The 12,190-nt window shown below is 43.2% G+C and overlaps 4 protein-coding genes across 5 annotated transcripts; 2 read left to right on the forward strand and 2 right to left on the reverse strand.

Annotated features, from left to right (window-relative positions):
* Positions 1-72: 72 nt before the first annotated feature.
* RB195_005130 (uncharacterized protein) lies at positions 73-594 on the forward strand (the record flags this gene model as incomplete). The annotated part of the gene is made up of 1 exon (XM_064177440.1): positions 73-594. One exon carries the CDS (start codon positions 73-75, stop codon positions 592-594), a length of 522 nt encoding a protein of 173 aa, XP_064034565.1.
* A 3,755-nt stretch (positions 595-4,349) lies between these two features.
* Positions 4,350-4,592, reverse strand: RB195_005131 (uncharacterized protein; the record flags this gene model as incomplete). Its single annotated transcript, XM_064177441.1, has 1 exon — positions 4,350-4,592. The coding sequence occupies one exon, from the start codon at positions 4,590-4,592 to the stop codon at positions 4,350-4,352; it is 243 nt and encodes an 80-aa protein (XP_064034566.1).
* A 330-nt stretch (positions 4,593-4,922) lies between these two features.
* RB195_005132 (uncharacterized protein) lies at positions 4,923-5,640 on the reverse strand (the record flags this gene model as incomplete). The annotated part of the gene is made up of 3 exons (XM_064177442.1): positions 4,923-5,266; positions 5,321-5,471; positions 5,611-5,640. The coding sequence occupies 3 exons, from the start codon at positions 5,638-5,640 to the stop codon at positions 4,923-4,925; spliced, it is 525 nt and encodes a 174-aa protein (XP_064034567.1).
* A 213-nt stretch (positions 5,641-5,853) lies between these two features.
* On the forward strand, positions 5,854-11,086 carry RB195_005133 (uncharacterized protein; the record flags this gene model as incomplete). Of its 2 annotated transcripts, XM_064177444.1 has the most annotated exons (12): positions 5,854-5,944; positions 6,029-6,084; positions 6,183-6,275; positions 6,447-6,576; positions 6,631-6,773; positions 6,853-6,909; positions 9,259-9,349; positions 9,410-9,546; positions 9,602-9,721; positions 9,873-9,938; positions 10,846-10,890; positions 11,021-11,086. In XM_064177444.1, the coding sequence occupies 12 exons, from the start codon at positions 5,854-5,856 to the stop codon at positions 11,084-11,086; spliced, it is 1,095 nt and encodes a 364-aa protein (XP_064034568.1). The 2 variants fall into 2 exon arrangements, with proteins under 2 accessions (XP_064034568.1, XP_064034569.1); XM_064177443.1 differs by lacking the exon at positions 5,854-5,944 and having other exon boundaries at positions 6,037-6,084.
* Positions 11,087-12,190: the final 1,104 nt, after the last annotated feature.

Consider the following 12,190-nt stretch of genomic DNA (forward strand, 5'->3'; position numbering starts at 1 on the left):
ATCGTGAAGGGAGGAGTGCGTCAGGGCGACGCAATTTCACCAAAAATATTCAGTGCCACTCTCGAGAACGCGATGCGAGGATTGGAATGCGATAACATGGGAGAGAAGGTTGACGGCCGGCAGTTACGCCATCTTCGTTTCGCTGATGACATCGTTCTTATAACATCAAGCATCAATCAGGCGGAGCTGATGCTGGCCGAATTTGATGAAACGTGTAAGAAGATCGGTCTTCAGCCGAACCTAGACAAGACAGTGTTCATGAGGAACGGATGGGTTTTTGATGCTCCACTCACGCTCAAAGGTGCGAACATATCCGAATGCTCCAGCTATGTATATCTAAGTCGGGAAATCAACATGATGAACGACCTCCAAACTGGGCAGAAGAAAAAGAGCGGCTTGGGGAGCATTCAAGAGCATCGAGGATGTAGTGAAGAGGACCAAGAACATCCAGCTCCGTGCTCACCTATTACAACCACCGTTCTTCCTGCTTTGACCAACGCTTCAGAAACGTGTGTGTTTCGCAAGCAAGAAGAAAATGCGATTAGCGTCATAGAACGCGGTATTGAAAGGGTGATGCTAGGAGTAACCCGCTAACTCAAGTGAAAGAAGGGATTCAAAGTTCACTCCCACGTCACCGATTGAAGATCAGAGACGCTGCCGCATATGCCAAGCAAAGCAAAATTAGGTGGACCGGACACGTGATGCGTTTTAACGACAATCGTTGGACAATCGTAAGCGACTGGATATCACGCGACATCAAACGCACCGCAGGAAGACCGCTGACCCGATCGTCAGACCTTTTTACGAAGTCCTTCAAAGAAAAGTACGACGTCGAGTCCTTCGCGAGAACAGATGCTACTGGGCAGCACTTGCGCGCGATCGGACAAATGGAAGTATTATTGGTGCCCGCTTGAGCAACTGATGAACAACGGGAGCACAGGTGACAAGTGGCACAGGTGATAGTCAAGTCAAAACAGTCAAAAGCCTGGTGCAGCTGCGTAAAATGCGCTGCTTACTACTGGTGCTTACTCGAAGCAGAGCGTGGAGCGCAGCGATTGAGATCGGGGTGGGACCATCGCGAGCTATAGCGAAGAATGGTGTTAGCGAAGGTCCTCCTCCGCTTCTAACCGCTACGCTCGGCCGCACCGCTTCGAGCGCGGACTCTTACGCAACTGCACCGAGATTCATGTTGTTTTCATCAGCTGTACTTCGTTCTCGAGCGTGAGCATCGCTACTGGCAAAATTCACAATTCTACACACTCGAAATAAGTTATTAGGCAATCACATTCTTCACCCACAGTGGTGTCGCCATGAACTGTCCACACAATGATCACGCCTTCCAGCTGGCAGCTCTCGCAGTCGATGGCCACTTGATCCGTGGGAGAACACGCCGGCTTCGCAGTTGCAAATTCCGCTGGCAACCTAATTTCGCACTTCGCGATCATTAAATGCGGACACGTTCGCGCACGTTGCCGCTAACCGTCACACAGACTGCCTTCCGTCCCAAGTATCGCTGCCCACTCCGGTCACGCATATGCAGTATTGGGCTTTGTCTGATAATCCATTACTACGTCACCACGCTTGCTCATTACAAAATTTCCTTCTTGTTTTTCGGAGTGTCGGGCTGTTTCCGTTTCAGTTAACTTTCTGATCGCTATATGTGTAGCAACTCATCCTCTGTTCAGCGAATGTATGAGAGTTTCGAAAAAACTCGATCAATCGATTGACCTCTCAGAAGCTCCCAGATACAGAAGCTGAAACGAGGATAGCGTTGCAGAACCGTACACTTTGGTATGATCGGAATCACATAGCGTGGTCCCTAGTTTTTATCCCTTCCCAACTGGTGGTGAGACCTCATCATCGTCAATTTGATGATCCATTTCGTTTAAACTTTGGTAGGCAACCACCAATCCCTAATGCTGAGTTCCAATCATTGTAGTCTAGTGTACTTGACTTTTTTCAGACTGTATTAAATCTGTCAAACATTACTTTGGACCTCAAAAAAGCAAGATACAAATATAATATTTGATGAAAAAATCAACAAGAATCAAGTGTATGAGTTTTAGTAAACCAATTAATTTACTCTTCATTTAGGCTTCTTACAATCCACCAATTTTCGTCTCTGTCTTCGTAAATGTGCAGAATAAATGGAAATTCGTCTTTTTTGGATAATACTACGATCTACAAATGAAAGAATTTCGAATAAATACTGCAAATTGAGAACGCATCCTTCGCATTACAATGCAAAACCGGTTTCGTGACATCATCCAGAAGATAGGTTCATACTTATCAAAGAGAATTGGCATTGTGTGGGGTCTGGTGCCCAATTTTTAGTGACGTCAGCCTTTCCGTCGCAGATAAATATGTTCAATTTCCCTCCACAAAGGCCTACAATTCGCTTCTATGTCTGCAGCTAATTTTTTCCTTTCAAACTTTTCTTTATTATATTCGTACTCATCGCTATGAAAGGTGTTGGTACACTCTAGTCAAAACGACCTGAAGTTTGGTGGAGTTGAGTAAGCAGCTACCCTCAACGCGATGCGGTGAGGCGTAGCTTTTGAGATCGAGCGGAGAACCTCGCTAGCACCACTCATTCCGAGCAGTCCGAGTGAAGCTAGCGATGGTTCTACCTCGACTTCAGCCACTAGAAAAACCGCGTCGTCTTTTCGACCCTATTATATCATCGTGAAACTACGCAAATTCTCTTCTGACTAGACTTATTTTTTTCTTTTCCGCTTCCTTCACACAATACAATAAAGAATCAACACTGAATATCTCCGATTCATCTAAATTAAGAAAGTTCCCCTGGTGAAAAGGGGGTTAGGAGAAGATGTGTGTGAAATTCGGATTGCGGAGAAGTCTTCTCTGAGGCCATTTTTTGTTTTTCTCTGTTTGCAGAGTTCGGAAAAATTAAGGCATTAGTGATTCCAAATCTTTTTTTTCTTATTCAAAAAAGGCGAACATAAACGTCTGAGCGAGAAAAAATTTGCGACAATTTGCGTAGAGTGGGAACTCATTAAGAAGTTCCTTCTCTCTCATATAAGAGAACTGATTTGTTGCACAGGAGAAGGATCTGATTACCGGAAATTTTGGCAAGCCATCTGACATTGTTAAGGACGACTTTTGTGCTCTAGGTGAAGTTCGAATAGAGCAGTCTTGAGAGCTCCCACCAAACTCCCTTTTCGTTGTTTCCCTTTGGTCTTCAGCGAGGGTCATAGTACATCTTGTTGTTACTTTTCTAATAATTGTTTCCAAACGATCCTTGTGCTCTACTGCTAGGAGATCGATTGATCTGATAATATGATAATAAATATATGGATTCACGTTCCTACCATTTCACAAGCGCTCCCAAACATTTTCTTAGATGCTTAGATAGCCCGCTTACTTAATTAGATAACTTCACTGAACGTGTGGCCCCCAGCATCTCTTCCATTCCCCATTGTCATCCAAGATGTTCTCAAGTTTCGTAACTGACGTTGACGAGGTCTTTGAGCCGTATCCAGCTGAACTATCAGCTGGTCCATCCGTATAACGAACACATCACCCCATCTCGTCGGCGGTCTCCCTCGGGGGCGTTTAGCATCTCTTGGGATCCACTCTAGCGTTCTTTTAGACCATCCATAGTCGATTCTTCTCATAATGTGACCGGCCCATCTATGCTTTGCTTTCGATATATATTCCTCTGGGTCGCGAAGACAAGACACTGTTCTTAGGTCGGAGTTGCGAAGCCCGGATAGATGTCATGTGAGCCGGTTAAACTTCAGAAGACATCTCTCAAGGCCTCTGTGTGTAGTGAGTACTTTCCTAGACGTGGACGCTGGAAGAACTGTCGAGTCAAACATATTTGGGAGCATTCAAGTTGTACTCCTCTGTCCTCCGTCCTTTATGAACTTTGTCGTCTTTCTGTTTATTCGCAATCCTATTTTCTTCCCTGCTTCGTTCAATTCGTTGAGCATCGTTTCTGCTTCATTGGTACTGTTCGAAAAGAGAACAATGTGCCAGGTTTCATGCTCTTGACAGCAACTCGTATTTCCGAAGGGAGAATTCGGTGTAGCCTCACCAGTGATCGGGCTCTACACAGGAGTTGATGAACGGAAAAGGTTCGAGTAGAACCTCTCCGTAATGATCTCCATCTCACGACGAGAAGACGTGCGACTCCCGTCTTCGCTCAGCAAGGTTGCTAGCAGAATATTATATTCCCGGAGATCCCTGTGACCCTTCTTTCGTTCTTCTTTGTGCTGCTTCCAGAATCTTTTTCTGCGTGTATTTCGAAAGATCCCCCTAAAACGCTTCTCTGCAGCTAGTGTTTCCTAATAACCGCTCAATGTGCGATGTATTCGGATCAACCCTCAAAGCCTTTCTTCTTTCCAACGATTTCTTGCTGGTCCTCGAAATTCGATCCAAGTTCTCGTGCGCGGCTTCGAGGCCCGCCCAGCACAAGCTCGTAATCCTCTGAGCAGCATCTCGTAGTCCACGTTTTGGTTCTCCTCCTCGATGTGCCAGTCACCTTGGGACAAAGAGTCCTCGAGTACGCAATCGTCGTAGACGACTTCTTTTCTCCTTCGTTGCCGATAGCAGATGTTCTTTTCCATCGTGTGGCTAAGTCATGATTTTCTACGAAGGAGACGGTGACCAGAACTATTACAAAAGGATGGTACTACCGAGAGTCAAGTAGACACCACCTCCGGTTGGTGAGTATGTGGTCGATCTCCACACGAGTCGCGCCATTAGGCGATTCCCATGTCCACCGACGATGAATTTTCTTCATGAAAAGAGGATATCCATGGAAGAGGAGAGCGGCGGACAACATTCCAGCGAGACAATTGCCATTTTCATTTCGGTCCTCTAGTCCAAATCTTCCAATCCTGTGTTTCTCTTCTGTAGCCTTTCCTAGTTTTGCGTTGAAGTCTCCGACAACGTATTCATAGAAGGACTTCTTGTTCCGGATCACGTCCTCCAGCTCCTCGTAGAACGCGTGACAGGATCTCGTTTGAATCGACGAGATGGACGACAGATGGGTGCACAACAAAACCAACACTGTCTACACTTCGTGACGGAACCGTCTCTTCACGAATGACGAGGGTACCGTAACTTATCTGTGGTACGTCGCTCCTTCTGCACTTGGCCTCCTGAAGCACAATCACGTGAAATTTGATACGCTCTGCAGCTCCGAGAAGGGCATGCAGGTCAGTATCTGTGCACACTGTTCCCGCATTGTAAGTACACAGTCTGAGACAGTCTCCATGGCGAGTCGTGCGTGCGTCGCCTTGGTCCAGAATCAATCACGTCCTGAGCAACCTGAGATTTGATCGCCTCTCACCGGTCGCCATACCGTCCGACGTCTGAGACGGCAGGGCCCAGTGTGCAGGGTACTGAGGCAGTGGATTTGCTGGAGTGGCAAAAAGACTTTTACCCAAACTAAGTAACCCTGCCACGGCGAGTTTAGCTTTCGCCACACGTCGTCTTCCAACCTACATGGATCACGGAGCCACCTTGCGACGATTTGCTAAGACGGTGGCGAATCTTGGCAGTGATTTACTCTTAGCTAGGTTTCCGATTCCGAGAAGTCAGAATATTGGATGTGTCGAACTCCTTCTCAGCTTGGGAGACCCAGCCGGAGGACGAACCTCCGCTGCGCATCGCAGTTCGACGCAAAGAGTCACCTCCACGCCACTTTGAGGCGATAAACCGTTGTGAGACCAAATATTTAAAATCGAAAAAAAAACGACAACTTGATGAGGTGTTCTAACTTTGTAGGAGTAAAAAAGGCAACATCAAATACAATTACGATGTGCTCAAAAATTGGAAAAAAAACTCATCAGGAGAACTTTAAAAAAAAAAAAACAATGTCAAATGGGGTGCCCTAATGAACCGTCAACACTTGTGTCAGCTGCGCGCGTCTCGACGTCGCGCCGGAAAACTTTGGATTTTGTACCCACAACCTGTTGGTTTCTTCGTACAACATTGTTATGTTTGCGATTCAATACCATATAATTTCTTCATGTCTATATAACGCTCGTTTGTCCAGGTCTCGAAATGCTCTCTGCCAGGACATTGTTCGGGAGCATTCTGCGAACAAATGTGGTAGGTTTCACTTTTGCATTGTATGAACTCGGATGATCAACTTTTTTTGCAAAGAGGTCCCGTCGTTAACACTTTTCGAAATCGATGCAGTTTTTCAGGCTTCCCGTCTCAGTAGTACTCTAGTCATTGCTGAACATGACGATGTTAACCTCGCACCGATTACTCTCAACGCCATTACTGCTGCCGGCAAGGTTAGCATTGGTTAGATTCAGTTCTAAGACAGATTTTCTTCTCATTTCTCTTTTTTTTCTGTCCATAGGTAGTCGAATAAAGGCTCAAATTACTTTTCGGCAGTTTCAAAGATATTCAAGCGTTTAAGAGGTAGCCTTTAAAAGAACCTATTGATTAAACCAATATTTTAGCTTGGAAACGATATCTCCGTTCTAATAACCGGAGCAAATGCATCAAAAGTAGCGGAACAGGTGGCGAAGGTATCAGGAGTAAAGAAAGTTATTGTTGCACAAGACGAGAAGCTCAAGAACAATCTGCCAGGTACCACGGCTTGCTGATCTCCTTTCAAAAATCATATATTATGCTCTGCTTCAGAACGTGTTGCACCGGTAGTCCTTGCTTCACAGAAACAGTTCAATTTCTCGTCGATAGTCGCTGGATCATCAGCGTTTGGACGAAGTGTGGTTCCACGAGTTGCTGCTAAGCTTGACTGTTCACCAATTAGCGATGTTACAGAAGTAAAGCGTTGATACGTTTGTCTTCTGCTGCTTTTTTCCTCATAACCTAAGTTCTGTATTGTTGCTGTTATTTTCTCAGGTTCATTCGGCAGATACATTCACGAGGACACAATATGCCGGAAATGCTATTGTGAAGGTAAGAGCTTGGTACGATTATTACTTTCTATTTCATTTTCTCTTCAAAACGTTTTTTTTTTTTTCATCCAGCTTATTGAATGAAGAATCAAAAACTTTATAATTGTTGTCATATGCAATGTGTAGCGCCCTTATTTCAATATTGTGTTCAGTTAATAATCAAGTTGTAGTGCTGAAGTTAGCTTGAAGATGTTGGTGTTGAATAAGTAACAGCGCAGCGCTCTTAGATTTCGTTTGAACGATCGAAGATTGATCGAAGTAAGGAACACTCCTTATAAGCCAAATCTTCATATTAAAATCCTCGTCTACAATGCAGAACCTACAATTTTAAGTATCTCTCAAATTTATAGTCCTAGTCCGATATTTTTCTACAGTTTCTTGATATCGCAAGAAGAAAACTCCTTTTAGAGTTTCCTTCTCCGCCGTTAAGTCACTTTTTACATTATTCATCCAACTTTTCCAAGGTTTTTGGCGAAGGTTGCCTGCATGGATTTGTGTGGAATTCAAGTGAACGCTGACTCAATTTGACCTATAGTTAGACTGCTCACACATTTCGCCGGAGAGTGACCTCTGTTCCGCTATCTCATCGAAGGCACCCGCTTATCGTATTGAGGAAACAAACAGAGTGGAAGTACTTTTGATCAATAGCAGATCGATATGATACAGCGTCGATTGCGACATTGTTTTGGACAACTGCAACTCGCATCGGCGGCTACGAGCTGACACATTACCGTTGAACAGGAACTAAGACGAGTGAAAGAGCTGGAGACTAGTGATCATTGATGTGTGAAACTCAGTTTGTGAATTTGAGTTTGATGTAGCCATAGAAGAGAATTGTTGATGACAGGAGCAAGTTGTGTACCGGTGCTTTTATGATATGATTACGATGTTTAGTTTCATTGCATACAAATTGTTCACAAATTGCAGTTTCAGCGCTCCGAGCCACTTTTTGTACAACGTTTCTGTGTAGCTTTAGTACACTTACCACAGAAACTTCCCGTAAAGTGTTTAAAAGCAGCACTGTTCCATTTTTAATTTTTTTGACTGCACTTCCGAACTTTAAGTAGGTCTGTTTATGACGTACACACTAAAAGGAATGGGCATTCTATATTCTATATCTGTGATTGCAGTCTCCTCGCTCTGTTGAGTGGAATAGAACGATTACTTATATAGAAAGCAGCTATCGAGCTGAAAAGTCCTTTTTCCATCTTTTATTTAATTATTTTCTTATTTATTTATTTATTTAAATACCCACAGGTTGCTGTAAAACAAAAACAAGTTGGAACAGAGCTCACTAGAACTTCGCCCAAGTTTTACACAACAAGACTGGCCCTTCAAAACACAAGGGGTGGTGTACAAGGTACAGAAGGTGAGAAATTCTCACGCGAGATCATTTTCCCAGACACAGAACGCTGCAGTAGATAAAGATACCAGGGTTAGGGTGACCAACTTAACCCCGGGACCTCAAGCGCAAGGGATCATCAACTTTGCTATCCTTGAACAGCTAACCACCACTAGGAGAGAATGAGGACCAATTGTAGGAACAAATTTGAAGAAGAGCTTATCAAGGCAGAAACCCAACTAGCTAATGTCATAATGAGCAAAAGAAAAAGAGAAACTAAAACTGTGCGCTAAAAACAAATATTAACCCAATGTTTATAGTGGTTGCTTGTTAGAGAAGGAACTTGCTTGACGTCTCTGAAACAATGAGATTTTAGGCTTTTGAATATCTTCGAGCTTGGATTAGCTAGAACTTTAGCTGGATGCAAATTAGTCCAATGCGTAACTCTGCAGAAAAAGGAGGTGAACGTGGTTGAGAAGAGTTCTCGTCTGAGTTTAGAGTAGTTAGTAGTTTAGAGTAGGACAAATTGAAACCTCCTGTTCTCCCGCTTGTTCATCAGAAAATTCAACACTTGCTTGCCTTAAGCTTAACTTCCATTCGTGAGATACGAAAACCCGAAACTAAATCGTTGACTATTCGTGTGTACTTCAAGCTCTTTAAATTCATAGTGTTAAGTCGAATTTCTTTGGAAGAAAGTATTTCACGGTAACTCGGATCGGGAAAGCATCTATAATAAACCGGCCGAGTAAGAATTTGTTGTGCTTTTTCTAACTTTTTGATATCTTTTTTTTAAGAATGGACTCCAGACTGGCGTGGCATATTCTAAATGTGCCAAAACCTATGTTTTGTAAAGAAATATTAGTAAATTAGGGTCGTTAACGTGCACGTTCGTCAATATTATAATAATAGACGACAGCACTTTTCTGGTCACTAAGTCTAAATGAGTGGAGAAGTCGAAAGATTTACCAATATTTATTCTTCCGTAGACCCGCTGTTTGTTGACTACAGGTTCAAAGCTCAGCGCCTGTGAAGGTGATTACTTTCCGTGGCACATCTTTTCCACCAGCCCAGCAAGGCGGAAGTGGTACAGTCGAAAATGGTAACAATTTATTCTCATTTTTGCTTTTTCTATTGTTATCACTCAAAAGCTACGGTCTAGCACCGGTAACTGACATAAAGACGGATTCATCGGAGTTCATCAGCCAAGAGCTTAGCAAATCTGAGCGACCTAATCTAACCACTGCGAAGATCGTCGTGTCGGGTGGACGTGGACTTAAGAGTGGAGAGAACTTCAAGGTGGGTAGAACATTACTTAGTGTTGAGCCACGTGCTAGAAAATGAAGTGTTTCAGTTGATCTATGACCTTGCCGACAAGCTCGGTGCAGGAGTTGGAGCATCCAGAGCAGCTGTTGATGCTGGATTTGTGCATAATGACATGCAAGTTGGACAAACTGGAAAGATTGTCGCTCCGGTGAGTTTTTACACTGATCTTGCAAAGCAAGTTCATGCAACAGATTTGTGGATTGAGAAGCTCTAAATAGAATTGCGCAATCTGAAATCTTGGTATTTCATCGTTAGTTTGTGGTTTTCCTACTGTGATCACACTCACCATCGAGTTTCAGGAGCTGTACATTGCCATCGGTATCTCTGGGGCCATTCAACATCTAGCAGGAATGAAAGACAGCAAGGTTGGAAGATTTCGCGTAATTTGTTCTCATAGTTTATCAGCTAGGTAGCTTAAAGGCATCACCCCACGAATCTGAGGTGGTGCAGATTTCAGGTGGAGTATTTGTATACAGGATGGGAGACTACGGAGAGGGAGGTGATTCCGTCCATTTCTTGCTAATTGCCATAAAAAACGGCCCGGAAGATGCGGCGCCGCCCAAGACTGGCGCGCTCCAATCGAACCTCTTGTACAAAATGGTGCGCCAAAACGAATGAAGCCGTATCTTCCGGGCCGTTTTTTACGGCAATTAGGAAGAAATGGACGGAATCACACCCCTCTCCGTAGTCTCCCATCCTGTATACGAATACTCCACCTGAAATCTGCACCACCTCAGATTCGTGGGGTGATGCCTTTAAAGGCAGCTTATCACTAGATTGACGTAGTACAGGAACTCCTGGAAAGACGTAGTGTTCGTCGTAGAGTAGATTACGGAAACGAGCGTGGCTCCGCTCATCTTTCCTTAATCGTCGTAAAAAACGACGTTCTTTACTAGGAATCACTTGCAACGGGCCGCCTCCTCGTGCGAGCGGTTGAAGATCAGTTATACCTGCTCTAGAGCCTATTCAAGTAAAACCAACGAAAGAATGCTGAGAAAACCAAAGAGTGTACAGAGGAGGAGGGGGATAAGATAAGAGTGTACAGAGGAGGAGGAGTTCTAACGTTCCTCGTAGGAACTGAAGCAATTCCAATACGCCGTTTTTTTACGATTAGGTGAAGACGAGCCGAGCGACACTCAGTTCCGTCTACAATCTGAACTCTACGTTTTCCATGGAGTTTCCATACTGCGTCAATCTCATGATACACTGCTTTTAACGCTTTTGCTTCTTCCTATTTACCTTTCAAGCTCTCGAATATAACGTATTTCACAGGTGATCGTTGCCATTAACAAGGATCCAGATGCACCAATCTTCCAGGTAAATTCAATTTATGGTAGAGAGAAAGAACTAAACTAAAAATTTTACGTTGTGATCATGAAACTTGTACTGAGAAAGCGTCGATACATTCGATTTTGTATCTAGTGAAGCTAGTTAGTTTCTCTTCAAGGTGGCCGATTTCGGACTAAAAGCTGACCTGTTCAAAGCCGTACCAGAAATGACAGCTGCTCTATGAACATGTGTCTCACTCGCCTAGTGCCTGCCATCATTTATATCTCCATTTTTAATTAATTGTTATTTATCCGGTGTAGCAGATTCCTCATCTTTCAAACATCTAAAAATCACTTCTAACTTTGATTGTTAAATACATTGTTTATTTGTGAATAAATAAGCGTCTTCCAATAAAATAGATAACTCTGCTATGTTTTATCGATTTATTGATTCTCAACAACATTGAAAACTCTGAGAACAACCCGAGATCGCATGAAGCTAGCGACACACAGCACTATTTACGGTCTACAAGATCGGGAATCACCCGTTACAGCATTTTACAAAACAAATAGAAGGAACAAATCACGTAGATGGAAATTTGTGTTCGCTGATAATATTCAAATGTTCCTATCACGAACAAACACCATAGACCGCGACATTTTTAACGATGAAGGTGTGTCCACTGACCTCACGTCAATAGCATGTGATCAATGACCATACCAAGTAACATCTTCACATTTTTAGAAGAAAACAGGAAGTAACAAGGGTTTAATAAAGGATGTGAGAAGAGGTATAACTGGGTACGTGCTTATTCTTCGCGCATGGTTGAGACAAACGTAAATTAGTGTACATAACATAATTCACGCAAATGATATTGCTGAGCATAGCGAATACTCGTCAAGAAAAAAAGTGTGGAAACAATGCACATACGCATCTAGAACCACCGAACAAAGAGGGAAGATAATGTCAATGTTAACTATCCAAAAGGAGGAAGAAAAAAAAACAAGAAAACCGTAGAGCATAACAAATTGATTGCAATTGAGAGAAGTATTGCTGAGAATGAACTACAACCTATTTTAGTATTGGCGATTGTCAGCGAGTGTACTTCCAGTTACGTATCAAAGAATACACTTCACTCCCATTTGTCCCAACATCATGAAAACTGTTTGTCAAATGTTTGTTGTTTGTCGAATGGAAGAAACGTTTGTGTTGTTGAAAACACCACTATATTTGTGTTTACAGTCAAAAGCTAACGCTTACGAGCTCAGCTCTGCAACACTTGAGAAAACTGGAATATACTGACATGGATACGTATTACAACAAGAATTAATTAAACGGAAATGCAAGA

The sequence above is a fragment of the Necator americanus genome, chromosome I, assembly GCF_031761385.1.
Source record: "Necator americanus strain Aroian chromosome I, whole genome shotgun sequence".
NCBI classification, from domain to species: Eukaryota; Metazoa; Nematoda; class Chromadorea; order Rhabditida; family Ancylostomatidae; genus Necator; species Necator americanus.